This window comes from Juglans regia, chromosome 12 (genome assembly GCF_001411555.2).
Source record: "Juglans regia cultivar Chandler chromosome 12, Walnut 2.0, whole genome shotgun sequence".
Classification (NCBI taxonomy): Eukaryota; Viridiplantae; Streptophyta; class Magnoliopsida; order Fagales; family Juglandaceae; genus Juglans; species Juglans regia.
Genome location: NC_049912.1, coordinates 22280644 through 22308615, shown reverse-complemented (window position 1 = coordinate 22308615; position 27972 = coordinate 22280644). Strand labels below are relative to the sequence as shown.

General features: G+C 38.0%; 3 protein-coding genes across 3 annotated transcripts; 1 reads left to right on the top strand and 2 right to left on the bottom strand.

The window, feature by feature from the left end:
• The first annotated feature begins 13359 nt into the window (after positions 1 to 13359).
• Positions 13360 to 16169, top strand: LOC109005851 (thermospermine synthase ACAULIS5-like). Its single transcript, XM_018984916.2, has 10 exons — positions 13360 to 13645; positions 13842 to 13908; positions 14015 to 14109; positions 14228 to 14330; positions 14617 to 14705; positions 14782 to 14938; positions 15206 to 15281; positions 15375 to 15433; positions 15668 to 15804; positions 15896 to 16169. The coding sequence occupies exons 1-10, from the start codon at positions 13515 to 13517 to the stop codon at positions 15981 to 15983; spliced, it is 1002 nt and encodes a 333-aa protein (XP_018840461.1). The 5' UTR covers positions 13360 to 13514; the 3' UTR covers positions 15984 to 16169.
• Positions 16170 to 19098: 2929 nt separating this feature from the next.
• On the bottom strand, positions 19099 to 20364 carry LOC109005852 (photosystem I reaction center subunit II, chloroplastic-like). The gene has a single exon (XM_018984917.2). It carries the CDS (start codon positions 19854 to 19856, stop codon positions 19218 to 19220), a length of 639 nt encoding a protein of 212 aa, XP_018840462.1. The 5' UTR covers positions 19857 to 20364; the 3' UTR covers positions 19099 to 19217.
• Positions 20365 to 24035: 3671 nt separating this feature from the next.
• On the bottom strand, positions 24036 to 24656 carry LOC109005777. The gene has a single exon (XM_018984825.1). The coding sequence runs from the start codon at positions 24654 to 24656 to the stop codon at positions 24036 to 24038; it is 621 nt and encodes a 206-aa protein (XP_018840370.1).
• Positions 24657 to 27972: the final 3316 nt, after the last annotated feature.

The following is a 27972-nucleotide window of genomic DNA, read 5'->3' as shown; positions in this document are numbered from 1 at the left end:
CCTTGAGGCCATGGAAGGGCATACCACAAGGCTTTCCAATATCCTTGGCGAGGTCAACACTACATTGGCCAAGCTAAGGATGGCCTTGAATGCCACATACCGAGAGACTGAAGAGAATGGGAGAGTCATGGATACCATGAGACGGGATACCAATACAAGCCTTGAAAGGCTTGAGAGAAGATTGGCGGATAACAATGGTCAAAATGCACCACCTAGTCCAAATGGGCAAAGGCATGAGGCCTTTGTTGATGGAGCCGAGACAAGTGTGACAGGCTCCATGCATGAACCACCAAGGGCCGAATATAGAAGAGGAGGTCGTGTTGAGAATAACCATGTGGCATGGAGAGGTGGATCCGTGACGAAAGCAACCATTCTAGAAGCCTGAGTGTTTTGAGAGAACATCAAGATGTGAGGTTTGAAATTCCAAGATATGAAGGCCATCATGAGGCCGAGTATGAGTTTGGCCATGAGATACCGAATGGTCATGATGACCATGTCGGTAGGAGACACCACAACCATGATTGAGAAAGAGGCCATAGGGGTTGAAGACATAATGAGGACCATTATGATGATCGAAGAGGAAACCGGACTTATGACTGGGGACCAAGGAGGCCAAAGGTGGATTTCCCCAAGTTCAATGGGGGAGATCCATACGAGTGGTTGGATAAAGTGGATCAATCTGAAACCCTAAATTATTTTATGGTATTTTGAAAAAAATGAAAAAATAAACCACAGACAGATTCACACACTACTACACAGTACACATCGTTCATCAATCATTCAAACCACATGCACAATCAAGTCTCCACAGCACACAATTCACAAAATCTCATTCTCCATCTCTGATTAAACCACATCCTTCCTTCAATCTTCATTCAAAAAAATATAAATCACAAAAAATTAAAGTAGATTTAGGGTTTCTTACCTTCGGCGATGGAGATGAAGACGGAGTCATGGAAGGCTACGGTGATGGTGGTGGAGACGGCGATGGCGATGGCGACGGAGATGTAGATTGCAAAAGTGAGCGGAGAGAGAGAGAGAGAGAGAGAGAGAGAGAGAGAGAGAGAGAGATTCTGGGTATGGTAAGCTTGCAGGGGGATCTAAACAAATAACGAAATGACTCCATTTTTCCATTAACAAAATGGCGTCATTTTGTTATTTGTTATTACGTAAAAAAAAACCCAGGCATGAAACGATGTCGTTTCATGCCTGGGTTATTTATATATATATATATATATGTATATACTTATATATATAATATTTAAGCGGGGCAGGGCGGGGGTCACTCTTATCCTGCCCCCGCCCCGCCTTGGGGGCCAGATGCGGGCTGGACCATCTGCCCCCTCATCTGACGGACAGGGTACTTCTCCTCCCCACACGGGGGCAGAGTAGAAGCGGGACGGGGTAGCGAGGCCCCCTCCCCCGCTGCCTACCCCTAGGTTAAAGTAGCCAATGAGAACAAACTAAGATGTGAAGTGTTTGTTAAAATAGTGAGAATGAATGTCCAAGGCTTGAGGATTGTGGCGAATCTTCATGTGTTGTCGCTTGTTGGGTTAGATGTGGTCTTGGGCAATGCATGGCTCAAAGGACCTAGAAGAGTAATACACGATTACCACAATATGACTATGGAGTTCAAGTTCAGGTCCAAGAAGAGGGTGTGGACCACTTTGGCTTCAAAAGAAGTGAAATCATGTGAAGCCATCATGTTTGAAAAATTATGCAAAGGTGGGGCTCATAGCTTCTCCATTATGGTTGTCGATGATGACTATGTGTGCAAGAATGAGAAGATTGAAAATGGAGGCAACAAAGATGAATTTGAGGGGCTGCCCGTGGAAGTAAGAAAGGTCTTAGAGGACCATAGAGGGGTCCTAGAGGTGCCTACTTCATTGCCACCTTCTAGACTCTTTGATCACCTAATTGTACTTGTAGATGAGAAGAAACTGGTGAATATTCCACCTACAGTTATGCCCATTTTCAAAAATGAGAAATAGAGAGGTAAGTTGATGATATGCTGAAAAATGGTTTGATAAGGCCTAGCACTAGTCCATTTTCTTCCCCGGTGTTGCTTGTAAGGAAGAAATATGGATCATGGAGATTTTGCACGGACTATAAGGCCTTAAATGAGGCCACGGTGACGGATTGGTTTCCTATCCCCACGGTGGATGAAATGCTTGATGAGTTGCATGGTGCAAGAATCTTCTCCAAACTTGACATGAGGGTCGGGTATCACCAAATAAGAATGAGAGATAAAGATGTGCACAAGACGGCATTTAAAACTCATTGTAGGCATTTTGGGTACCTTGTGATGCCATTTGGGTTATGTAATGCCCCATCTACTTTCCAAGCCGCTATGAACTCTATCTTCAAGCTACTCTTGAGGAAATTTGTGTTAGTATTTTTGGATGACATCTTGGTTTATTCCAAGACAATTGAAGAGCACAAGGATCACTTGCGGGTTGTAATGAAAATATTGGAAGAACATAATTTATTTATTAAGGCTTCCAAATGTGCCTTTATGAAGAAGGAGTTGGAGTATCTTGGTCATTTTATCTCGAGTGAGGGGGTGAAAGTGGACCAAAGGAAGATTGAGACTATGGTTGACTAGCCCTTGCCTAAAGATATTTTGGCCTTAAGAGATTTTTTGGGATTAACCGATTATTATAGGCGGTTTGTGAAGAATTATGGGCTTATTGCTAAGCCACTTACCTCTTTGTTGAAGAAGGATAATTTTGAGTGAACCCAAGAGGCAAGAGATGTCTTTGAAGAGTTGAAGAGGGCTATGACCAATACTCCCGTGTTAGGTTTGCCTAACTTTGAAAAGCTGTTTGAAATATATACCGATTCAAGTGGTGAGGGAATAAGGGCTGTGTTTTGGTTCAAGAAAAAAGATCATTGGCCTTTATTTCTAAAGCACTTGGGCTAATGAAGAAGGCTTGGAGTACTTATACTAGAGAGATGCTAACAGTTGTTCATGCCGTGAAGATGTGGCGGCCTTATTTATTGGGTCGCAAGTTCACTATTGTGACGGATCAACAAGCCCTGAGGCACCTCTTTCAACAAAAGATTGTGACACCCGAACAACAAAAGTTCCTTTTGAAGTTGCTTGGTTTTGAGTATGACATTGTGTACCAATCGGGAAAAAAGAACAAGATAGTCAATGCTTTGAGTAGAAGATAGGGAAGTTCACTTTTGTTGGTTGTGCAAGAAGAAGATGAGTCTTCCATGTTGGCCTTGAGTGGGGCCAAATGGAGGATTTGGGACAAGATCCGAGAGGCCACCAAGCTTGATGCTAGAGCCATTGAACTTATGGAACTTTTAGAAGCCCAAGGTGATGGAGTGTTTGGCTTCAATGTAAAAGATGGCTTGATCTATTACAAAGACTATGTGTATGTGCCGAATGTACCCAACTTGAGGAGGGAGATCCATGATCATTTTCATAATAGCAAGAGGGAGGACATTTGGGTTGGTTGAAAACCTATATAAGGATTAAGCACTTCTTTTATTGGGAATGGCTTAAGAAGGCCGTGAAGACTTTAGTGGCCGAATGTGATGTTTGTCAAAAGACCAAGTATGATACAAGACCTTCATCCGGGCTCTTGCAACCATTGCCAATTCCAAACTTAATTTGTGAGGAGTTGACAATGGAATTTGTGGAGGGCTTACCTATTAGTGGTGGTTATGAGATTATTTTGGTGGTGATGGATCGTCTTAGTAAGTATGCTCATTTCATTCCCCTCAAGCATTCTTACACGACCAAGAGTATGGCCAAGGCCTTTGTGGACAATGTGGTGAAGCTCCATGGCTTTCCAAAGAGCACAATGACCGATCGGGATAGGGTGTTCAGGAGCACCTTTTGGAATGAATTATTTGAATTGCAAGAAAGTAAATTGAAGGTAAGCTCATATTACCATCCTCAAACCGATGGGCAAACTAAAGTATTGAATAGAACACTTGAACAATACTTAAGGTGTTTTTGCCATGAGGAACAAAGAAGATGGGTGATTTTCTGACATGGGCCGAATATTGGTATAACACTTCCTTCCATGTTTCCATCCAAACAAGTCCCTTTGAAGTTGTGTTTGGGAAACCACCACCCATTTGGGTAAATTATGAGAGAGGCACGGCCAAAAATAATGAAGTGGAGAGTGAATTGCTTACTTGAGACGAGATCTTGGCAAAAGTGAAGAGAGAGCTCAAGATATGATGAAAAAGTATTATGATCAAGGAAAGCGAGTAGTGGTCTTCAATGTGGGGGACTATGTCTATTTGAAACTCCAACCGTATAGGCAAATGACCTTAAGGAAAAAGTTTAATTTAGAACTTTCCAAAAAGTACTATGGACCTTTCAAGGTGCTAGAAAGGTTAGGAGTGGTGGCTTATAGGTTGAAATTTCCTCCAACCTCCAAGCTACATCTAGTTTTCCATGGGACCATGTTGAAGAAAAGAGTTGGTGACCCAAGAGTTGGTGACCCAAAGCTTATTGTGGAAAAATTACCAATATTTGACGAAGATTGGGAGGATGCTTTTGCAACCAAATGAGGTTCTTGACTATAGAGTGGCCACAAAGGGGAGAAAAAGAAGAAAGGTGTGGCAAGTTTTAATTCAATGGGGAAGACTGCCGAGAGAAGAGGCTACGTGGGAAGACTATGATGACATAGGGGTGAGATTTCCTCAATTGATCCTTGAGGGCAAGGATGTGCTTGAAGACAGGAGGAATATCAAGACCCCTAGGAAAGTGGCATCGGGCCAAGCCTTGACATTGCCCTTGATATGCCAAGGCAGACCCACTGCTAGCGTACATGTGTGTCATGGCCCATGCCTTGACACGCATGAGGGGCCCGGTGAGGCTACTGGTCGCGCGCTGCCCAGCATGCGCATGTCTATGCACATGCCTGGCCAGGTTAATGATCGCAAGCAGCCCTGCATGCTCACGCCCGTGCACATGCTCATGCGCACTCCCCTACACACGCCCTTAAGCACGCCATTGCGTTGCAAGCCCATGTGCGCGCGCCTTAGTAGCAGCAGCCAACAAGGTTAGTGACATGCCTCAACAGGCATGTCATCCAGCACATGGCACCAGCACATGCCTTGCAGCATCAATGACTAGGCCACCTACTTAGGCCATGCGAAGCCAACGCCCAGGCCACTTGCCTGGGCCATGCAGCACCAACGCAGGGCACCCTGCCATGTCCAGCAACGGGCCATGCATGGCACCATGCCGTGCCCACCAACAGGCCCATGCATGGCACCCTACCACAACTACCATCAGACCAGACCAGACCAACCATGAGCCAGACCAGCCAGTCTTGGGCCATGAACCATTCTAGCCCACCCATGGGCCAATGCATGCAACAGGCCACCATGGCCCTTAACAAGACTATATTATTGCTTTATTTTATTTTTATTTTAATATTTTCCAAGGAACCTTTTGGGGGTTTCCACTTTATAGTCTCTATAAATAGGACCCTTAGTCATTTCTTTTATATTTTTTTGACAATTCCTTTTGTGGACGGATTATTATTCTTAAGATCATTTTCGATGCTTAACACTTGAGCTCTTTAGGGTGCAATTCGTGAATCCCTTAAGATTGAATCACACCTTGCAATTTGCGAATAGGTGTGATTGATTCTATCAATCTATGAGGTTTCCTTTCATCTTTGTGCAGTTCGTGAATCAAAGTTAATTGGTTTATCTTTATGTTCATTCAAGTTCTTGAGTGTTCATACTTCCCATTGTATTCATACTTCCCATTGTATTCATATATTTCATTGCATCCATTCAATCTTTCCATACATCATTTTTTACCACTATTATGGTGACCCTAGTCCACTTACCATATAGCCTTTCCTCCATCCTCCTTAAACCCTAGTCGAAATCTCGAAGTCCAATAAGGAAATTCATATCATTTAGGATTCCTTAAATTCATCCATAATCAAATCCATTGATTTAAGGAATTGTCATTCATCATCAATTCCTTAAATCCCTCATTTCCTACTTTATCTCAAGTCAACCCAAAGCCTTTCCTAATAGTCAAAACTAAATCCCTTTCATTCCTTAAAAGATTCCTACCATTTAGGAATCTTTCCATACTTATCTCCAATCCATCCAACCTCATTCCATCATCCAACCTCGCCAACCTGAATCCAAACCCTAAATTCACGCAAACCCTAATTTCACTACCCCTTTTGCGTGTTACCCTAGCCACCAAACCCTAACGTCACTACACGGCTCCAACCCTAGCCCATACCATTTTGGCGCCATTCTCAAGAACAAGCACTAGCCGAACCACATTGCATTGCATCCATCAAACACTTAGAATACCTCATTGCATCATCATCATCACTCAAACATTAAGCCTTCATCAACATAGGGACCCTCCATTGCCATGAAAGTTGAAGGCCAAGCAAGTTGACAAGGCCCACTCGGTCATCACCATTACCAATGTGAGCTCGTGGACCTTAGTGTTTAGGGACTAGACCGAGGTCCCTAACAGACTAGGCCAGCGCGAGCATAGCACGCCTAGCATGCTCGGGGGCGCAGCATGCAAGCCCAGCGCACATGCCCAGCACACGCGCAACCTAGCGCCCGGACACCTTGCTTGGGCCATGCTAGCGTGCCCATGCAGCAACCCCAACATGCTGCCCTAGGGCCCAGGCCCTTGCCTTGGCCATGCCACCCACACGCCAGCCATGTCATGGGCCAGCCTAGGCCACTAAGGGCCAACATATGTCACAGGCCACATTGGCCATGCAAGACTATATTATTTTATTATATTTATTTATTTTATTTAATTATATTCCAATGAACCTATTGAGAGTTTTCACTTTGTAATTTCTATAAATAGGGCCTTTAGTCATTTAGTTTACATCTTTTGGCAAATTTTCTAAGTGAACGGATTATTGTTCTTGAGATCATTTTTCAGTACTTGGCACTTAAGCTACTTCGGTGAAATTTGTGAATCCTTAGTAAAGGATCATCACTTTGAAATTCGTGAATAGGTATGATTCAATTTATCTTATTTCTTTTCAACTTTGTGAAATTCGTGAATCGAAGTTGATTTGTTATCTTTGTGTTCATTCATAATTCTTGAGTGTTCATACTTTTCCCATCTTGTTCATCCATATTTTCGTACATCCATTCCATCTCCCCAAACACACCATACGGCCACCAAAGTGCATTACACACTTACCATATTCAGCTACAACCCTAGTTCACCATTTTTTCATTCACCAATTCCCCTAGCCGAAACTCCCTAAGCCTCCATCTTGCCAATATCCTAATTCTCATATTTGCCTCTTACCAAAATTATCCTTCTTCCACCTTCCATAAATCCTAGTCGTCCCTCAAGAGTCACACTTGTCAACTTTCTCAATTTTAAGAAAGTTGACTCATCCCAATCTTTCAAGTCAACTAAAAACTTTCATCCTCTTGCCATATTCAAATCCTATCTTCGTTATCTTACCCTAGCCAATCCCTTAATTTTAGGAACTTCTCTAGAATCACTCAATCCCTTAAATCTCTCAAACCTTTCAATCCATCTAGTCAAACAAGATCTTCGTCCCATTGCCAGAACCGAATCACCTTTTCCATATTTGATCCTACAATTTAGGGACCACAATAACCAAACCCTAAAGTCGGCCAACCCTAGCCACCAAACCCTAGTCTCACTCATCCACATCCTTCCAAACCCTAGTAACTCATCCTACACTCCAACCCTAATCTAACTTTTCCAAATTCGTAATTCCACTTAGCCACTATCCAAACTCGAGTCTGTCTTCGCTATACCAACCCTAAGCATCACCCAAGTGATCCCAACATCAAGGGCAACCTTCAAGCAGTTCCACATTGTATCAAACACTCATATTCATCACTTAGATCACCCGAATTCATCATCATCATCATTTTCATCACTAAACATCATACATTCATCAACCTAGGAACTCATCATTGCCATTATTGATAAAAGACCAAGCAAGAGGGCTAAGGCTATCGGTCATCACAAGGAGAACCAAGGCGAGGACAATATAGTATTTAGGGACTAGATCGAGATCCCTAACAGGATGTTTAAGGGCATTGGACACAACCGAGACGAGCACTAGAAGTGATAGGAAGAAGCGGGGACCAGCGCAATTGAGGATCTACAACCTCGAGAACACATCGCCAGTGCCAATCAGAAAGTTAGTGTCCATTGAGCATCAAGGCCAAGAAGCACGTGATCAAGATGCCGAGGAATGGAGACGTTCTCTACACCCATGCCAATAATGTGCCCTTGGCTTTTGAGGACTTCGGTTACAAGCCCAGCACGAATTTGGCCAAACGGCATGTCAATTATTATGGGATTCAGTCGAAGGTAAATAAGGAAATCGGCGTTGATAATAAGCATATCGAAGAATCTGATTGATGATAATCATCTTCAAAACCAGACTTTTTATTTTTTGTCCAATCAAAAATCATGTTCTTTTTTCCCCATTTAATTTGGTAAGTTATTGTCGTGGTCCTTAAATGTGTCGAATCAAATTGATAAAGTTGTTCTTTATGTAAAATATAGGTATAGATTTACTACAGGAGATGATCCAACACATAGAGAGAGAAGAGAGAGAGAGGAAAAGTGTAGATCTATGAACTGGGGGCCTGGTGCTATAATAATGTCGGTGGGATCTACTTGTCACAGCATTTATCAATTGTTATGTAGGCATATGAAATATGAAAGATTTTCTCTTTAATATTTACACCAGTTGGGACTTGAACTTAGGCAAGCCGACTAGAGGAGAAGCAGCATGACCATTGGACTAGGTACAACAATTGTGTCACTTGGTAACGAGCACAATAAATATACCTATTCGGATCAGGTTTCAAAAAAATAAAAAGTTATAACTTTTCTTTCGCATCTTTTGATCATCTATAAATAGATTTATTGATCTACGAATTAAAGAATCTCATAAGCCAATTTTGAAATTCTCTCTCTCTCTCTCTCCCAAATATTTCATTTCTTCAAAATTTGTTAGAATCTATTCATTCTCAAGAGAGTAAATTACTAATTTCTTGATAGAATAGTAAAATCTGAGAGTATTCGGAGTGTAATCTCATTAGTGCATAATGCAGTTAGATAAACAGACTTGTTATGAGCTTCATTGTATCTTGAAAGTAAATTCGCTTATAACCCGTGTGCATAGCGTTATTAGTGGAGATAAATATTGTTTTAAGAAAAGAGACATTGTAACGGGTCTTGAAACAAACTTTTCTCTCACTATCCCTTTTTACACCAATAAATACTCGGTAACCAATGCATATATATATATATATATATATATATATATATATATATTCAAACTGACCCAAACTGATTCGAGTTCAGATTCTAGATTGATTGTGTTAAACTCGGGGCTTGCTTTTCAACTCAAGAGTCAATCACTTTATGTAAAATTTAGCCAATTTAAGGCCCCTGCTTTGTCTCCCCTTTGTTTTATATGTTAGTGCGCATACTAAAGAGATATGGGCAAGGTGAGAGTAACGGTGTACATTTTACTGTAACGGGAGTGCAAGAATTGAGTGCATTGATCAGGCTTTAGTTTAGAACAATTTATAATGTATTCAATGTTACGAGAAATATAAATGATTAAATTTATATATTTGTTTGTATTTACTTCAATAAATATCAGTAGATCTTTTTGTGATAATAGATATAGGCTTTATTTAAATCGAACTACTTAAGTTTTTCTTTTTAGTACTGTCTTGTGTAATTTTTGAAATTTATTCTTATATTTTTCTCGTTTTACTATTCTTTTAAGAGTTTTGCTACACAACCTCCACCACACTCCACACTCCACACTTTTTTAAATTTTTAATATTTTTTTAAAATTTTTTTTTGAGTTTATTCTTTTTAAATTATTTTAAATTTTTTATTCATTATTTATATAATAAATATTTAATAAAAGAAAAAAATAATAAAAATTAAAAATAATGTAGAATGTGGAGGTTGTATAAATAGTAGGAGGTTAAGTAAATTTTTTAAAAAACTAATATCCGTCAGAAACACATGACCTTCTCCGGATATCGGAAACTGCAAGCTAATGGGTAGGCCTGCATATATAGCGCCTGAGCACATAACACTCAAACTTTTACCGGCTATCCAACGAAAATGACATATATAAAGGAAAATATTAGTATTTCGCATGAATTTATCTTTTTATTTTGACTGTATATATATTTAAAAAAATTTTACTTAATTATTAACAAATAAATTTTTAGTTAATTGATATATTTTTTTATTTTTTAAAAATATTTAAATATATTAAAAATAAAAAACCAAATTTGTGCTAAGGCACACTCAACGATTATTGCGGGGCGGCGGCCTAACACTACTCATATATAAAAATTCGAAATATATAAATTTTACACAAATTCTTTATAAAAAAAAATTAATCCAAATATAAAAAGTGTAAAAAAATTACTTTTTTATGGGGTCCAAATTTTAATAAGAAATTTATACAAAATTTATACATTTAAAACTTATACCTAATATTATTCTTTGCATAATACCCGTCCGGTAGGAAGAAAGAACTAAAGCAATTATTTTCAAATCTCTGTCAATTTGCTTAGGTAACATCTGTTTAGATATAAAAATAAATAATAAAATTTATCTTTTTCTATTAGCTTAAACTTTTAGTATAAATAGTGATTTTACATAATATCAGAGTAAAGGTCCTGAATTCGAATCCGGACTCTACACTCTACTCCATTTAATTAAATATTTCACATGTTAGACTACTCATTAAAAAAAAATCTAGCCTTCATATAAAGAGTGTTAAAATATAAAAATAAATAATAAAATTTACTTTTTTTCATTATCTTAACATTTCGAGACAAACGATAATTTCACAACATTAAATACTTTATAAAAAATACTATGCGACTCACCTATCGTGTCTATCAATTTCTTATTCTATTCCTTAACCAAATTCTAAAAGAATTCTATCCTGATCACAAACTGGCCTCAATGGGAGGTAGAGAGAAGCCCAGAGAATGCCTGGGCCTAGACCAGTCTAGGTTGCATTTCAGTTCTCCCTTCGTTCTGAAGCACATGGATGAGTGGGTGGATTGGTCTGGACAGGTTTGAGTGGATTATAAGGAGGCGAACCTTATGCTCAACCCTAAAACCCCTTAAGAATTACATTTCTGGTTAGTGTTTTGGTGACCCAATTCAGTGTTCATAGTTCATGCTAGCTAGCTGTATGAGGCTTGGTTCAACTTTTTAAACAGACAACCCTTGTGAGCTTCCCGAATGCAAAGCAGTGCACGCATGCTGTTCGAGTACTGGGCGTTCTCCCAATCTCTTAGTAATGGCCCAAACATTAGGTAATCAGCCTAGCCACCTCGCCTCAGTTAACTTCTTAGTTTTCTGATCTTCAGGCCTCCTGATGAGTTTAATTTCTAGGCATATAATATAGCTGATCTTCAATTGACATGACTGCAAACTTAGCTAAAACAGTCAAAATTAATCACAGGGGTTTGCTATTCTTTCCATTAACTTTGTATAAATTGAAACCTTTCCATCCAAGGTGTAACAAAATATAAGTCTAATAAATATTAAATATGAGTCATTAAACTAAAATTAACGTCATTTGGGAACCTAAAGATTTCCATTTGTGATGATTTTTACAGGTCATGACCATGAGGGGCAGAGAGCAAGCAAAGATCTTTGTAGGTACCAAAACAGTGAAGCAAGCAAAGATCATAATGATTGATCGCTTTGAGGTCTTTGCAGGTACCATATATATATATATATATATATATGTATGTATATGATCTCTATCCTGCAATCGATTGTCACCCCCCGAACCCTACAAGGATGATTACTTTGTGTTCATGGAATTGGCGTGCATGGAAGAAAACACCACTCCCCCAGTGAACCCTCCTTGTCCGCCAATGGTCCGGATCGAGGGGCATTATCAGGAGGGGCACATCATAATGCCGATGTTAATCTTACATCACAAGTCGAACCAAGTCTCTTCGGTTGTCCTGTCCTTGCTTGTTAAGATATAATTTAAATAATTAAATTTTATATATACACTTCACTTCATTTAATTAATATACAACATATCAGCTTAAATTTTTGAAACATTTTGATCATAAATTAAACTCCGAACTTAGCTACAAAGTGGATCACAAGATTCTTTTGGGGATTACCTTCTGACAAGTGGCGAAAAAAAGCATGATATATAAGAAAAGTTGAACTCAAACATGTATATATATATACATAAAATTAAGGATTGTTATTCTTTGTTTTTATCATGGTGGGGTGGAGAGGATTGATGATGCGTTTGATGGTGAATTGGTGATGGTGATTATGAGTGCGCCTGGAACAGCATGCTCTTCCTCAATCTTTTGAGCCAAACAAAGAGAATATGATGATGGTTTCTTCTGCACGCTGATCTCTCTCTCTCTCTCTCTCTCTCTCTCTCTCTCCAACCAAGATTTGCACACAGTACTTCTGAAGAAAGGAATGACCAAATTCTCAGGTAAATTGTCATCCCCTCAATCATGATCATCCTTTTTATCTTTTCCCTTCCACTAATAAAATTCTCTATACATATCATGCGTTAATGCCGTCTCATGACCATATTAATCCATGCCACATCTTTGTCCATATTTGCAGTCACAATATCAATATCCCTATTTTCAAGTGAACATTAGGAAATTCACGTACGTAGGTCCCGCTGTTCCTAGTAGTGCATAGCTAAAGGTAGCTAGACAATCTTTAAAGAAATTTATGGTCTAACTCATCTCATAAAACTGATTCTATAAAATATAGTTACTCATTTCTTATAAACATATCTAAGACCTTGTCTACAGACAATATTGTGAAACTATTCCTCAATACCCTCCCTCACGTGCATGTCAGTATTTTTTTCTGGTCCTTATCACAGGATAAGTAGTGCATGTTGGCCCCCATTAGTTATGTGGTAGGTTCTGATACCATAAAAAAATTCATGGGCCTATCTCATAAAACTGGTTCTATAAAAAATGATTGCTTATTCTTTATAAATATATCTAAGACCTTATCCACAAATAGATTATTCTTCAACAATCTTTAACCCTACCAAATCAAACATGTAAAATCACTTTCTTCGCATTTTCTTCGCTTCCATGCCTACGTACTGCGCATGCACATGGCAAAGATCGATCATCACCTATAGTACTAAAATTACCACGCGAGCAGATCAACCTTAGAAATCAGGCACGCACAATGTTCTTTCCCTTCACGAAAATTAATCCACGTGGATTTTGGCTCCTAATAATTCACACTATATATTAAGCAGAGTACCCATGCACTTAATTCTATAAAATCTCACATTCATTCATACCACACACAAAATCATAGTACCTTTTCGATTTCCCTTAAACCCAGCCTGAGATCTCGGCCTATTAATATATTGCACCAAGACAGACTTCTCTCCTCCCCTTCACTGCTTGGTTCTGATCTTTCTCTCGATTCTTTCAGCATTAATAGGAAAATGGCAGATATTTCTTATTCCAATGGAAATGGAGTTCATGGAAAAGGCTTTGTACTAAATGGGTATAGGAAGAGCTGTTGGTATGAGGAAGAGATTGAAGAGAATCTGAGATGGTCCTTTTCTCTCAATAGGTATATTATGGCCGGTTGTCACAAGGGTTAATCTACGCCGGTATTTAAATTATATTTTAGTTTAAGATCAAATATACAAGATTATATATATAAACCTGCAGGTACTATATACGTACGCTCGGATTATTATTTTTCTCTCGTCTTCCTTCTCTGGCCTGTATATTGAACATTGATTTTTATTTATTTATTTATGCAGCATATTGCATACAGGAGCTACGCCGTACCAGGACATTGCGCTTTTGGACACGAAACCTTTTGGAAAGGTTTCATGTGTATCAAAGAAAGTCTAATTTGGAAGAGAAAATATTACGTTTCTAATGCAACAGTACTTCCGACTTCTTTTGCGCTAAATATTTGTTTTATTAATAGGCTCTGGTCATTGATGGAAAGCTTCAAAGTGCAGAGACAGACGAATTCATCTACCATGAATCTCTTGTTCATCCAGCACTTCTTCATCATCCCAAGTAACATTTCCTCTTAATTACTACTTGAATTATTTTCCTGTTCCTCTCGTTTTCTTTAGTGTTGTACAGTGTGTAAAGGCGCCAATATTTCAAGCTAATATTTGTGTTTGATCCTTAGTCCAAGGACCATCTTTATTATGGGAGGAGGTGAGGGTTCCACAGCAAGAGAGATTCTTAGACATAATACTGTAGAGATGGTTGTCATGTGTGACATTGATGAGGTAAAATCTCCATCATATTTTGGTGATCAATATTATATGTTGCAATCAACATGATTTTCTTTGAGTTATTTTTTCCCCTAAACTAGGTGTTTTTTGTTTCGGGGGTCATATGTTTTTTTTCCCTTGATCTTCTCTCTGTCTTTCGGATTATTATCTTACGATCCTCTCTAAGTCAAATAACCCTCATCATATTGTTTATTTTGCAATTTTCCTGTGTAATGTGATAGTACAATTATGATTTTCTTGTTTCTTCAATCTTCAATCTTTCCATGGGGCATATATGCAGGAGGTGGTGGAGTTTTGCAAGTCATACTTAATAGTGAACAGGGATGCTTTCTGTGATCCAAGACTTGAGCTTATTATCAATGACGCCAGGTTCCACTATCTACTTGCGTCACATGCATGGCTGTCATGTCATTGTAACGACTAAGAACCTCGTGGTTTGCTGCAGGGCTGAGCTAGAAAGCAGAGAAGAGTGTTATGATGTGATCATAGGCGACTTGGCTGACCCGATTGAGGGAGGCCCGTGTTATAAACTCTACACCAAATCCTTCTATGAGTTTACTGTCAAACCTAGACTTAATCAGGGTGGCTTATTTGTCACACAGGTTTGTCTGTGTGTGTGTGTGGGTATGGATCAGAAAGAGAGAGGGAGAGAAGATGAAAAGGAAAATGTCATGCAGTACTCTCCTATCTTATTATAATGACGTCATTAACTTTTAAATTTGTTATTTTCAATAATAAAAATGGATTTAATAGTTAATATATAATATATATTACATCATTATTATAGTTTGATAAAAGTGGAACGAGAGTGTACATGACTCGGAGGAAAAAACAAAAAAAGTAACCATTTCTCAACCTACTCTTCTTAGGCAGGACCAGCTGGAATATTCAGCCATACAGAGGTATTCTCTTGCATTTACAACACTCTAAGGCAGGTTTTCAAGCGTAAGTAAGATTGGATTTAATGAAGATATTTTCCATTTCCGAACTTAATTGTTAAAATGATCACGCGGGTCACCTTCCTTGTTTCGTGTGCAGATGTGGTGCCTTACTCGGCCCATGTCCCTTCTTTCGCAGATACTTGGGGATGGGTCATGGTATGAGAAATCAACCCCTTTCAATAGGCTGTCCCATGTGCAAAATTTTATGCAAGCTCTGATCTTTAGAGCAAAACCTTTTTAAAAGAAAGACAGTTCATATTTTGAAGAAAATAGGCTACTTTATATATGCCTTTTATCTCACAGTTCTTGTTAGTACCCCAACGATAGTTACGATATTGTGAAAAAACATTGAAATTAATTTGGAAGACTAAACATTGTTGTAAACGGCAGGCTTCTGATACTCCATTTGCTTTGAGTGCTGATGAGTTGGACCTCAGGATGAAACAGAGGATGAAAGGGGAGAACAGATACCTTGATGGGAAAACATTTTCATCGGCTTCCACCTTGAGCAAAGCCGTTCGGAACACGTAAGGCTGATCTTGTTTACCTTTGCATGAGCGTTTGTAATTTCCTTTCCTGAATGTTGAGCAGCAACTGATTTGAGAGGAGCATTGGCAGGCTGGACAATGAGACTCATGTGTACACAGAGGGAACAGCAAGGTTCATATACGGCCATGGTAGTGCCCACAGAAACACTCACGAATGAGAAATGGATTCAGAACACAGCTCGGCCTGCCAAAGCACAAGGAAACATGAGACTGCAAGTAGAACACTACATTGGGTTTATATTATCTATATAACTTTTCTCTGTCTTTCTTTCTTTCTTTCTGCATTTGTACTTACTTGAAAGGTATGATATAATGGTAATGGTTGGTCTTTGCTTTGTGCTTCACTTTTCGGAAGTTTGAGCAACTTATATTTGCAATCTGGAACACAGATCACCAACTACTTACTTCATCGGGAGCCACTTTGCTGAAGTGGTGCTTTGTTTATGAATAATGCTTGAAAAAATTGTTCTGTCAAAAACACACATCCATTAACCTTCACCATTCCGATTAGTTTGTATATCTTATGAAAAGAATGGCCAAGACATGTTCATTGAAAAAACAAAAACAACTGCACGCAGCTTACAATCACTTTAGGAGATGTTTGTATTCACAATTCATCTCAACTCATTTTAACTCATCTCACTACTATTTATTATTATTCAGCAACTTTAACTCACAAATCTCACTACTATTCATAATCCATCTCAACTCATTTCAAGTCATCTTCGAATCCAAATCTCCTTAATGTGTCTGGAGTCCTAGATAGTGTTTGAACAGTATTTTCGATGTGCCTTAGGGGTGCCAATCTTGCACTCCGCCCAGCACCATGCGGAGAGGTTTCCAACCCCGCCCCAAGGAGGCGGGGGCGGGGTCCCCAACCCCAGTTCCAGGGGGTGGGGTTGAAACTGCACCCGACCCCGCCCCCCGCTCAACCCAATGACCCATTGGGTCTATAAAAAATTTGTTTGGTCTAAAATTTTTTTTAGACCAAAATTATAATATAATTAAAATTAAAATTTATACATTCAAAAAGAATATAAACTCAATAAAATTGTATTTTAGATTATCTTAACCTCCTAAGCCAACCTTTATATAGGAGGTCAAATCAATACAATAGTTATACTTAAACAATATGAGACTTAACAGTAAGGTTGGCCTATTGTAAGTCTCACATTGCTTAAATATAATTATTGTATTGTCTTGACCTCCTATATAAAGGTTGGCCTCCTAATCCATTAACTTGAATCCAATTTCAAATTTTTAACAAATTATATATATCTATATATAATATATTTATATAAATATTAAAAATATAATTTTTTATATTAAATATGAAAGGGGTGCGGGGTGGGGCTCCGTTGGGGTTAGCCCGCCCTTTGCCCAGCATGGAAAACCCCTAGTGGGGACAGGGGTAGGCTGACCCAACGGGGCCCCATCCCTAATGTGCATGTTCAGTGAAAATTCTCGCAAAACTGCCAATCTCTCAATCATCTTCGAATATTTAGATATATGTTCCTATTTGATGATAACCTAAATTGATGAAGGAGATTCACTTGAAATTTTATGTTGATTGTGCTGAACTATCTTAAAAATATAAACATACACAAATATGACAAGAAAAACTTAAGGTAGGTTTGGAGGGTGAGATGAGAATTTTGTATTTTGTTTTGAAGTTTAAAATATTAAGTTTTAATATTATTATTGTTTTGGGATTTGAAAAATGTGTATTGGGGTTTGAAAAAGTTGAATTGTTTATTATATTTTGTATGGGGATTTGAAAAAGGTGTAATGATGAGATGAGATGAGATGAGAATTTTGTGTTTTGTTTTATGCCCCAAACCTGCCCTTAATCTTCCTTGTATTGGGACAATATCAATTTTTTTTTTTAAATATTCTATTTACATTCATTTTTGTCTTTTTAGAAAATATTTTGTTCTAAGTTCTATAAGTGATTCTGATTTCAATTTTGGTCAAGTTTTTGCAAAGATTCTTGTTTATTTATATATTTGATTTTCATGCAACTAATTTATATTTTCCCTTTTTGAGAAAATTCTTGTTGTTTTAAATTTTATCATGAATCAATATTTTCCAAAGTTTTATTTCTGTGTTGCATCTTTTCTCAATCGCATTCCCTAATTTCTGTTGATTAACTAGCTGGCATAATAAATCAATGGGTTGTCCGTTTTAAATGCAATTTTCGCAAAAAAATATTGCTTTCCTTTTTCTTTCTAAATGTTTTAGGTTCTCGATCACCAAAACCAAAACGTGGACGTTTGGTCGTTAGGTTCCGGAATTCTTTTGTAGCATTATTAATTTTTTCTCGGTCTATTCCATCCGTTAGCTTATGTTTTAGAGAATAATGTTAAGAAAAATGCTATTTGCCTTTAAGAAAAACTTACAAAAAATTTAGTTCTCCACGTTTCATCAATTATTGATACATTGAAAATTATGAAATTTAAAATTATTTTGAATTTTAAAACAAAACCGATAAAATAAATCTTATAAATAAAAATATATAAAATAAAAATTATAAATACATGTAACATACTACTCTAATATTAATTTAAGCTATCTGCATATTATCTTTGATGTTGGACATAGGGCATCATGAGAAGGAAAAAAAAAAAAGATGTGCACTACCAAATTGTCATGTGAATTAAAAATTCAAGTTTGACGATCACAAGCTAGCTTTTATTTATTGTCGAAACAAGACATGAGCAGTTTATTCTACGTGTAGAATAATGGCAGAGACGCAACTTTTTTTAACTATTTCATTTTAAATTGAGAGTATATTTTTAAAAAATAAAAATACAATTATACATTTGAAATTTGAAATCGTTATAAAAAATATATATATTGTATCTTTTTCATCATTTACATTCGTGGATTGCATGCTAGTACCTGCAAACACTTGCCCGTTGCACTTATACTTCAATTGTACATAATTAAAAATGTTACAATTATAAAAAAAAAATTATAAATTGATATGATTTTATATGATATATTAAATATATTTTATAATAAAAATAATTTTATAATATAATATATTATATCACGATAATTATGTAGATTTATTTTTATAAAATATTTTTGTGATTAAATCCTTTCTCGATAATTAAAGATGACGGAATTAATCATTCATGATATCATACAGTTGCCCGTGGCCAACAAATTTAAAAAATAAAAAATAAAAAAAATAATCCTGTTTAAATTCAATTAATTCCTAGCAACCGCATGCATCCATCATATATGATATTGTTTTCCAATGTCAGCTTGTGTGAAGAATAAAAAAAGTTGAGCATCGATAAATTTAGCCATGATTCATGGGCAAACAATAACCCAACAACAATCACATACACATAAAATACATATATTATATATCATCGTACACCTCACAAGTCATATACTTGCTTGCCGGTGAACTTGACCTCAATCGGGTTCACATTCTTTCCAATTGACCTGAAGTTCACTCCGACTCCTTGACGGCCGGGGTTCACCTTCTCCGGGTAAACACCGTCCTTGGGGTGCAAATATTGGACCTCTCCATTGGGGAACACCCTGTAAAACTGGTACTTGATCTTGTACTTAGATCTCAACCTCGTCCCCAAAGCCAAGCACTGCTCTTTCCTAGCCAGTTTGAGCAGGTTCGGACCCTGCCTCATAATGGCTGCACCTCCAGTGGGCATCTCAAAGATTTGTTCCTTGGGAGAGTCCCATGTGATCACATAGAACTCTTCGACTTGGGCCTTACGCAGTAGGCCTCCGGTGCTGCCTGCGAAAATCGGTGAGGGGGTGCTGGGGTCCAACTCGGGCGGGGTGAATCCCACGGGAGCCTCCTTGGTGGGTGCCTCGGTTTTGCCATCCGCAGTAGCTGCCTTGATTGTACGCTGTCCCGGAAAAGACTTGAATGGCTTGGGACTCGTGAAAGACAAGGTTGGTGATTGTTTCCCTGGGACGGTGACACGGTCGGCACCGGACTTTGAGGCGGAGAGAGGTGGAGTAAAGAGAGAGGCTTGGGTTGCCATGGCCATTAATGGGTTGAGGAGATATGGGGGATGAGGATTGGTGCAACCGTTGTCTATGGTTGCGTGGGGATTCAATCTAGTTGAGAATGTCAAGTGTGGGGGAGTTTGTAGGATTTTTGGATGGGCGGACTGGTGGGGATGTGGATTTGGATAAGGCGATATGGCTTTTGACCAATAGGATGTGTGATTCTGATACGAGCTCGGTACTCAGATTCTCTTATTTTGCACGAAAATTAGTTGTGGTATCATGTATGAGTGTATGACGGCGTCGTTTACTAGCGCTTTAAGCCTTAAGTCCTTTATCTTGAACAAACCGAAAGAGAGCCCGACGGATCGTGGGCCGCCCGGATCAGCGCTTTCAAAACTAAAAGAGAAGGGCTTCACTATTATTATTTGTCGTGGAATTTTAAGCTCGTTCTTTTATGATTCAAAGAATTTAGCATATTACGTTAATTTGCAAATCCTTCGTGACATCTCTTTGTAAATTTAACATTTCTCTATTAAAAAATTATTTACAAAATTTGTGGTTGCGGCGTGTAAAATTTAAACAAATGATTGGATGAAAAGGATATCAGAGCTTGTATCCATCTGTGCATCGTACACTATAAATAGTATAAGTTGTATAACAATCCGCACATGTTGCAAGATTTCAAAAATTGAAGTTTAAATGATTTCAAAATAATACAATTCAAATATTTGAATGTTTCAAAGTTATCCAGATCACGTTGCTCCTCTATTTCAGCAAGATATTCGGCTAACAGTATCCGTTGTTGCTTGATACTCCTGCTTCTAAGTTGCACTATCAGCAGAAGATTCAAAAGTTTCAATACACCCCCTCAATCGAAAGGGCAGCTCTTGCACATGAAGGTTGCTTCCTAATAGATGAAAGCGAGCAGTAGCCAATGGTTTTGTAAGTAGATCTGCTATCTGATCTCGTGTAGATAAAAAAAAGACACTTTCAGCTTATTCTGTAGAACTTGATCACGAACGTAGTGAAAATCAATTTCAATATGTTTTGTGCGTGCATGGAAAACGGGATTTGAAGACAAATATGTTGCTCCAATATTGTCACACCATATTGTCGGGCACTTGGGCAATAGAAAAAATATAGTTGATAATAATGACTGAAGCCATTAAATTTCTACTGCTGTGTTGGATAGTGACTTGTACTCCGACTCAGTACTACTTCGAGCCACCGTTTGCTGCTGTTTACAGCTCCAAGAAATGAGGTTTTTTTCATGAAACACACAATAAGCCCCAACACTACAACGATCATCGCTATCCCCTGCCCAATCAGCATCTCTATAGCCATGAAGAGATTAGATTGACTTGTAATCCTCAATCCAAATAAAATGGTGTCTTTGAAGTAGCGAAGGATCCTTTTTACGACTTGCCAATGTGGAACTCGAGGCTGATGCATATACTTACTCACACGATGGACACTAAGGCTTCGTTTGGAACCACAATTTCTCTCAACTCATCTCAACTCATCATTACAACTTTTTCAAATTCTAATACAAAATATAATAAACAATTCAACTTTTTCAAATCCCAAAATAATAATAATAATAATAAATAATATTCTAACAATATTTTATCAACTCAACTCAACTCACTTCAACATCCAAACGCAACCTAAATGCTATGTTCGGCCGTGTAAAACCCAGATAGTGGAGAGCACCAACCGTGCTCCTGTATAAATGAAGATCTTCCAATGCACAGCCCTCATATTTGGAAAGATTGCAAGTTGTAGACATTGGTGTTGCACATGGTTTACTTTTATCGAGCTTTACTTTGCATAAAAGATCAGCTATATATTTTCGTTGGGTGAGAATAAAATCATCACCATCCTGAATGGTTTCCACCCCAAGAAAAAATGATAAGACACCAAGATCCTTAACTGGAAAATCAAGGGATAGCTGAGTAATAAGTCTAATAATAAGACTTGAATCCGAACCAATAACGATAATATCGTCAACATATATCAAAACAAGTAAGTGCTTCTCACCATCCCAAAATCATAAGATTTTAATTTTTCAATGAGACGAGAAAACCAAGCTCTTGGAGCTTGACGAAGACCATATAAGCTTTTTTTTAGTCGACACACATGATCCGGAAAATTTGGATGAATGAAGACTTGTGGTTGTTGCATATATACTTCCTCTTTGAGAATGCTGTGGAGAAAGGCATTTTGAATGTCTAGTTGACGAATAGACCATTGATGAGTTACAACAAGTGAAAGCACGAGTTGAACCATACTCGGCTTTATGACGGGGCTAAATGTATCTATAAAATCAAGTCTTTCTTGCTGATGATAGCCCTTGGCTACTAGCCGGGCTTTATATCTTTCGATGCTTCCATCTGCACGACGTTTAATTCAATATACCCATTTATTGCCAACAAGATTATAAGAGCTTTTTGCAGGAACAAGTTCCCACGTACCGTTTGAGAGTAAGGCATTGAACTATGTATTCATTGCTTCCTTCCAGACAGCAGCCTTTGAAGCCTCCGTGAAGCAAGTGGGCTCGGTTATGAAGTTAGACTCAACAAGAAGTGCTTTCGGCAAAGGATACCGTATCATTCCTACGAAGGGAGTCTTCGGTTTCAATGAATTTATTTGGGATCTAGTGAGCATGCACCGTGGTGGAGAAGGAGGTGATGTATGTATGGGAGGGCCGATAGGTGGCTGGTATAGAACATCTGGTGAGTCTGAAGTAGTATGCGGAGTTGGAGCTGGTACGTCGCTTGACTGATCTTGGTTTGTGCTTAAAGGAGTATGTGGGTGAGGATCACAATCTTGTGGTGCTTTGTCATGATTGCATAGAAGTTCACCTGTAGAAACAAAAGTGTATGTGGTTGTGTGGACTGTAAAGTGATGGGTAGAGAGGTGGTATGTTGAACAATGGATGGTATTGTGTGACAAGGCTGATAAGGAAAATAGGATTCATCGAATATAACATGGCGTGACACAAATATTTTTCCTGTGGATAAATTGAGACATCTGTAGCCTTGATGTGAGAGACTATAGGCAATAAAAATACATGTTTTGGAGCGGAAGTCAATTTTATGTTTGTTAAAAGGTCGTAAATTAGGCCAACATGCACATCTAAAAGTACGCATGAAAGTGTAATCAGGTTTTTTATTGTAAGCTTTTTCCAAAGGAGATTGATGTTGTAAAATTTTTGTGGGCAGCTAATTAATTATATAAGTTGTCGTTTGAAAGGCATCTTCCCAATAAGGTTTAGGTAGATTGGAATGAGCTAGTAAAGCGAGACTCATTTCAACTATCTGACGATGACGTCTTTCAACCGAGCCCATTTGTTCATGTGTATAAGGACATGCTAGGCGATGTTGAATGCCACAAGTTTTAAAATAATTGTGTAAATGTCTATATTCACCACCCCAATTGGTTTGGATGGCTATAGTTTTTTTTTGTCAAAATGGCGTTCAACATATGTTTGGAATTGTAAAAAAAAATGTTTTTAATATCGGATTTATTTTTTAGAGGAAAAAGCCAAATAAATTTAGTGTGATCATCCAAAAAACAAACATAATATCGAGATCCATGAATGGAAATAACAAAACTGGGCCCCCATACATCAGAATAAATCAGCTCTAATGGCTGACTTGCACGATGAACAGAGGCCGAAAAAGATAAATTATGGCTCTTGGCTAACTCACAATCAGGACAAACAAATTGTCTATTATTCAAACCAACAGGAAGATTATTGGGTTTTAAAATGTGATTAACAATACGAAAAGAGGCATGTCCGAAACGACAATGCCAACTGAAAAAGGAAACTCGGACACCAACGAAAGCAGAAGGGACAGCTTGCTGCAGAGGCTTGGAGAAGCAATATAGTCCATCTTTACTGTGGCCTTTATGCATGATGTTTCCTGAGTAACCCTTTATCAGGGAAAAAAAAAAGTGTTATGGAACTCAAAATAAACAGAGTTATCCTGAGTAAATCTTTGGACAGATATAAGAGTTTTTGTAATTTGGGGAACAACAAAAATTTGATCTAGAACAAAAGATTTAGAATGTGAAGGTAAAATAGTAGTGCCAGTATGAGTTATATGCAAACTTGAACCATCACCAACTTGGATTTGATCAGTACCCACATACTCTTCACCACGAAGGTTGAGATTGTTAGTCAAGTGATGAGTTGCTCCAGTATCAGCATGTCATTCTTGATTACCAGAGGTCTGGGTCTGAGTAGTGGAGAGATTGGCTTGAGCATTTTGACGAGGAGGGGGTGTTAAAAAATTCGGATCAAACCTTTTGAAGCATCGCGAGGCTGTATGGTCGGGCTTGTCACATAATTGGCAACAATGATTGTTGGGATTGGGGGAAGAGAAATTTCCACAAGCTGAACTTCGGAAAGAAGTATTGCCACGCCCCCTGCCTCGTTGATTTCCACGTCCCTGATAAAAGGAAAGATTTTGCTGCTTAGTGGCGACATTAGCTGAAGGGGAAGTGGAAGAAAAGGACTGAGAGTGATACTGAATACGTGCTTCACATGTAAGTAACATTGAAAGGACCTCCTTAAGAGTGAGGGAAGTAGCACGAGCACCAATAGTGGTGACCAGGGAATCATATTCGGGGCCCAATCCTGCAAGAAGATATGTGCTGATATCATCACAATTCAAGGGCTGACCAGCAAAGGCAAGGTCATCGGTGAGCTTTTTAATGTGCATAAAATATTCAGTAGCTGTCTGAGTGGTGTTTCGAGCAAAGGATAGTTGAGAGCGCACATGGATCGCTTGAGCCTGAGACTGGGAAGCAAAAGCCAATGTGAGAGCCATCCAAAGCTCATGGGAGGTGGTACAATGGGCGACTTGTGCTAAAACTTCATCAGTGAGCGTAGAAGTGAGACAACTGAGGATTAAATTATCCTGAGTTTCCTAGACGTCAAACAAGGGGTTGGCAGAAGTGGTGCCATCGATAGCAGTGAGCTGTTTGGGTGGAGGTGTGAGGGTTCCATCAACGTAGGCATAAACTTTTTAGCCCTTTAGATAAGGAAGCATAGTCGCCTTCCATGTAAGAAAATTATGTCGATTGAGCTTGGAAATATTTAGAGAGGAGGAGGGGTTGAATAGAGGAAGTTGGGTGGCAGGCATTGTTAAAGAGGAGCTTGAGTGACGTTGGTCAATTGGCTCTTATATCATGTAAAATTTAAACAAAGGATTGGATGAAAAGGATTTTAGAGCTTTTATTCATCTGTGCATCGTACACTATAAATAGTACAAGTTGTATAACAATCCACACATGTTGCGGGATTTCAAAAACTAAAGTTTAAATGATTTCAAAATAATACAGTTCAAATATTTGAATGTTTCAAAGTTGCCTAGATCATGTTGCTCCTCTGTTTCAACAAGATATTCGGCTAACAGTATCCATTCTTGCTTGATACTCCTACTTCTCAATTGCACTATCAGCGGAAGATTCAAAAGTTCCAATACGGCGCATCAAGTTTTGTTGCAGTGTAAGCTTTGCGATATAAATAAGAATAATTTTACTATGCCGTTTCATTTTGATCATTTATATTTCATTTTTTTTATATTTTTATATTTTATTTATTGATTAAGGATTTTGGTAATATAAATGCAGAAAGAAAGAGAAAAGTTATATAGATAATATAAACCCAATGTAGTGTTCTACTTGCAGTCTCATGTTTCCCTGTGCTTTGTAGGGGTGTTCATCCGGATCCGGATCCGGATATCCGGCCATAACCGGATCCGGATCCGGATGTTAAAATCCGGGCGGTTATCCGCCCGAATTAATCCGGATTTAATCCGGGCGGATAACCGGATTCAATCCGGATATCCGGATTGTAACCGGATATCCGGATTTAATCCGGATCCGGATTATAACCGGATTTAATCCGGGTTTTTTTTTTTTTTTTTTTTAAAAGACTTTAAAACTTAAAAAAATATTTTTATAGCACTTAGTTTTTTTTTTTTTTTAATTCTGATAATAAATTAACAAACAAAATAAATAAAAAAGCAAAATAAATAAGTGTAAAACAAATAATATTGTTGTTACATCACAATGCAAGACATAAATTTACAAAAAACAAAAGAAAAAATAATACATCACAACTAATTAAACTAAAATATAAATTTACAAAGAACAAAAGAAATAAATTTACAAAATAGACCAAATGCAACCCATATTCCCTTGCAAAGACATATTCCCTTGCAACAAATGGTGCAATCCGGGGCTGCAAGGCCATGAACAAACCTGCAATATTCAGCAATATTTGAGACTGATATATCCAACATAGAGATCTTTCGATCCAATAGATAAAATGTGTCTTCTCATGAAAAAAGAGCCATAAACACAATGATTTCACACTTCTCTTTTCTTACCCCTAACCACAGATCTTAATTTTTCACAACTTCATCAACAAAATGACCATCATGGTCATATATGCTACATAGATTTCCCAAGCCCAGTATGAATTCGGGTAGAAAATCGGAGCAAGACTAGCATTCCCATGAAATAATTATGATGAGATGCAGCTAACCAAAATAACTTAGCTATTTCCAAAAAAAAAAAAAAAAAACTTAGCGAGAATCTTGTTTATTTCATGAATATGAATTCTCCATAAGAAAGTGTGATGCAGAATTATTAATGTTGCACACATATTCAGGCACAATAACAAAGGAAAAATATGAATGAAATTGTCCCTCGGCATGCTACTATGAATATATTTTCAAGGAATTTGATGACTTATATTTTAAGATAATATTTAAACATGCAAAGGCTTTCTACAGGATCAGCACCAACCTTTCAATCAGACTCAATCAGTACATCTAAAAGCATCCTAAAGTAAGCAAAAAATGGCAATGAAAAGATGAACCCTCTCCAATTAAGTCATTAATCCTTCTGCACAGAATTGCATCATTCACAGTGTTATTATCTTAAGCAATACATGATCCAAGCACCCTCTTGGTACTTTTCAAGTAGAATAGTGTATTAACATTTACAAGCAATGAAAATAGAGGAAACATGCTCAATCCATAACAACTTACAGGAAGGGGGATGGGCTGGGGGAAAGGCTTGTTGATGGTAAGTAGATTCTCATAAGTTGCATTCCAACTGCAGAAGCACAAATGATGGCTTTTAATCATTAAGAAAAAAATATTTCTTCTATGGTCCAATATGCAAAACCAGAACCTCACTTGTTTCATTACTGCAAGTAGATGGCTTTTAGTTTTAGGAGGAGAAACTCTTTTTACAGATCTATAACCACAAGTATCTTATTGTTGACACTCATCTTATATAACTCCAAAGCCTTAGGCTAAACAACATATTTCCCCCAAACTTTTTGTCACCACTAATGATCATATGATCATGTGAATGTGGATAGATAAATTAGTATCACTACAATACAATCAACCATATTCACAGAAGAAAAGTATCACCTAACATGAACTCACGGTGGAAAGATTTTTTCAGTATAAGAAGATCAGCTTATGGAGTAGTTTTGTTGTCTCTTCTAGGATACCCATTTTCATGGAAAAATAAAGATATTAACCCTTACATGTAAACCCACTGTAATGGCAATAAAACTAAATCCCATGTGAAAAATAGAGCAAAGGAAAAATAATATAAACTAAACAAACCGAGTATTACATAAAACAGTGATTAAAACTTACATGTGAAAAACAGAGCAAATGAAAAAATCCACTAATAAAGTGTCGAAATAAGCTTACAAAGCAAAGGAAAATACCTTAAGCACTTCGAAATTTCTGTTTCCGTGTCTCGGTGAGGTCGGAAGATGAGACAGCAAACCCTAACTATTCGAGAGAGACTAAGAGAGAAGGCGGATTCGAGACCGAGAGAGACCGAGAGAGACGACGGATTGAGGACGAGGCAGATTCGAGACTGAGAGTGACGACAGATTCGCGACGAGCAAACCCTAACTATTCGAGAAGACTGAGAGTGTGAGTGACGGACGGATAACCGGGTCTGAGAGTGACAGAGAGAGACCGAGAGAGACGACGGATTGAAGACGAGGCATATTCGAGACTGAGAGTGACGACGGATTCGCGACGAGCAAACCCTAACTTTTCGAGAAGACGAGAGTGACAGACGGATTGAAGGCGGGTTTTT

Bases quoted from the DNA above. Each gene is read 5' to 3' on its own strand.
- LOC109005777 (XM_018984825.1), bottom strand. From the start codon at position 24,656: ATGGCTCTCACATTGGCTTTTGCTTCCCAGTCTCAGGCTCAAGCGATC.
- LOC109005852 (XM_018984917.2), bottom strand. From the start codon at position 19,856: ATGGCCATGGCAACCCAAGCCTCTCTCTTTACTCCACCTCTCTCCGCC.
- LOC109005851 (XM_018984916.2), top strand. From the start codon at position 13,515: ATGGCAGATATTTCTTATTCCAATGGAAATGGAGTTCATGGAAAAGGC. The intron at 13,909-14,014 runs GTTTCATGTGTA...TTTTATTAATAG, and splicing joins ACACGAAACCTTTTGGAAAG to GCTCTGGTCATTGATGGAAA. The intron at 14,706-14,781 runs GTTCCACTATCT...GGTTTGCTGCAG, and splicing joins CTTATTATCAATGACGCCAG to GGCTGAGCTAGAAAGCAGAG.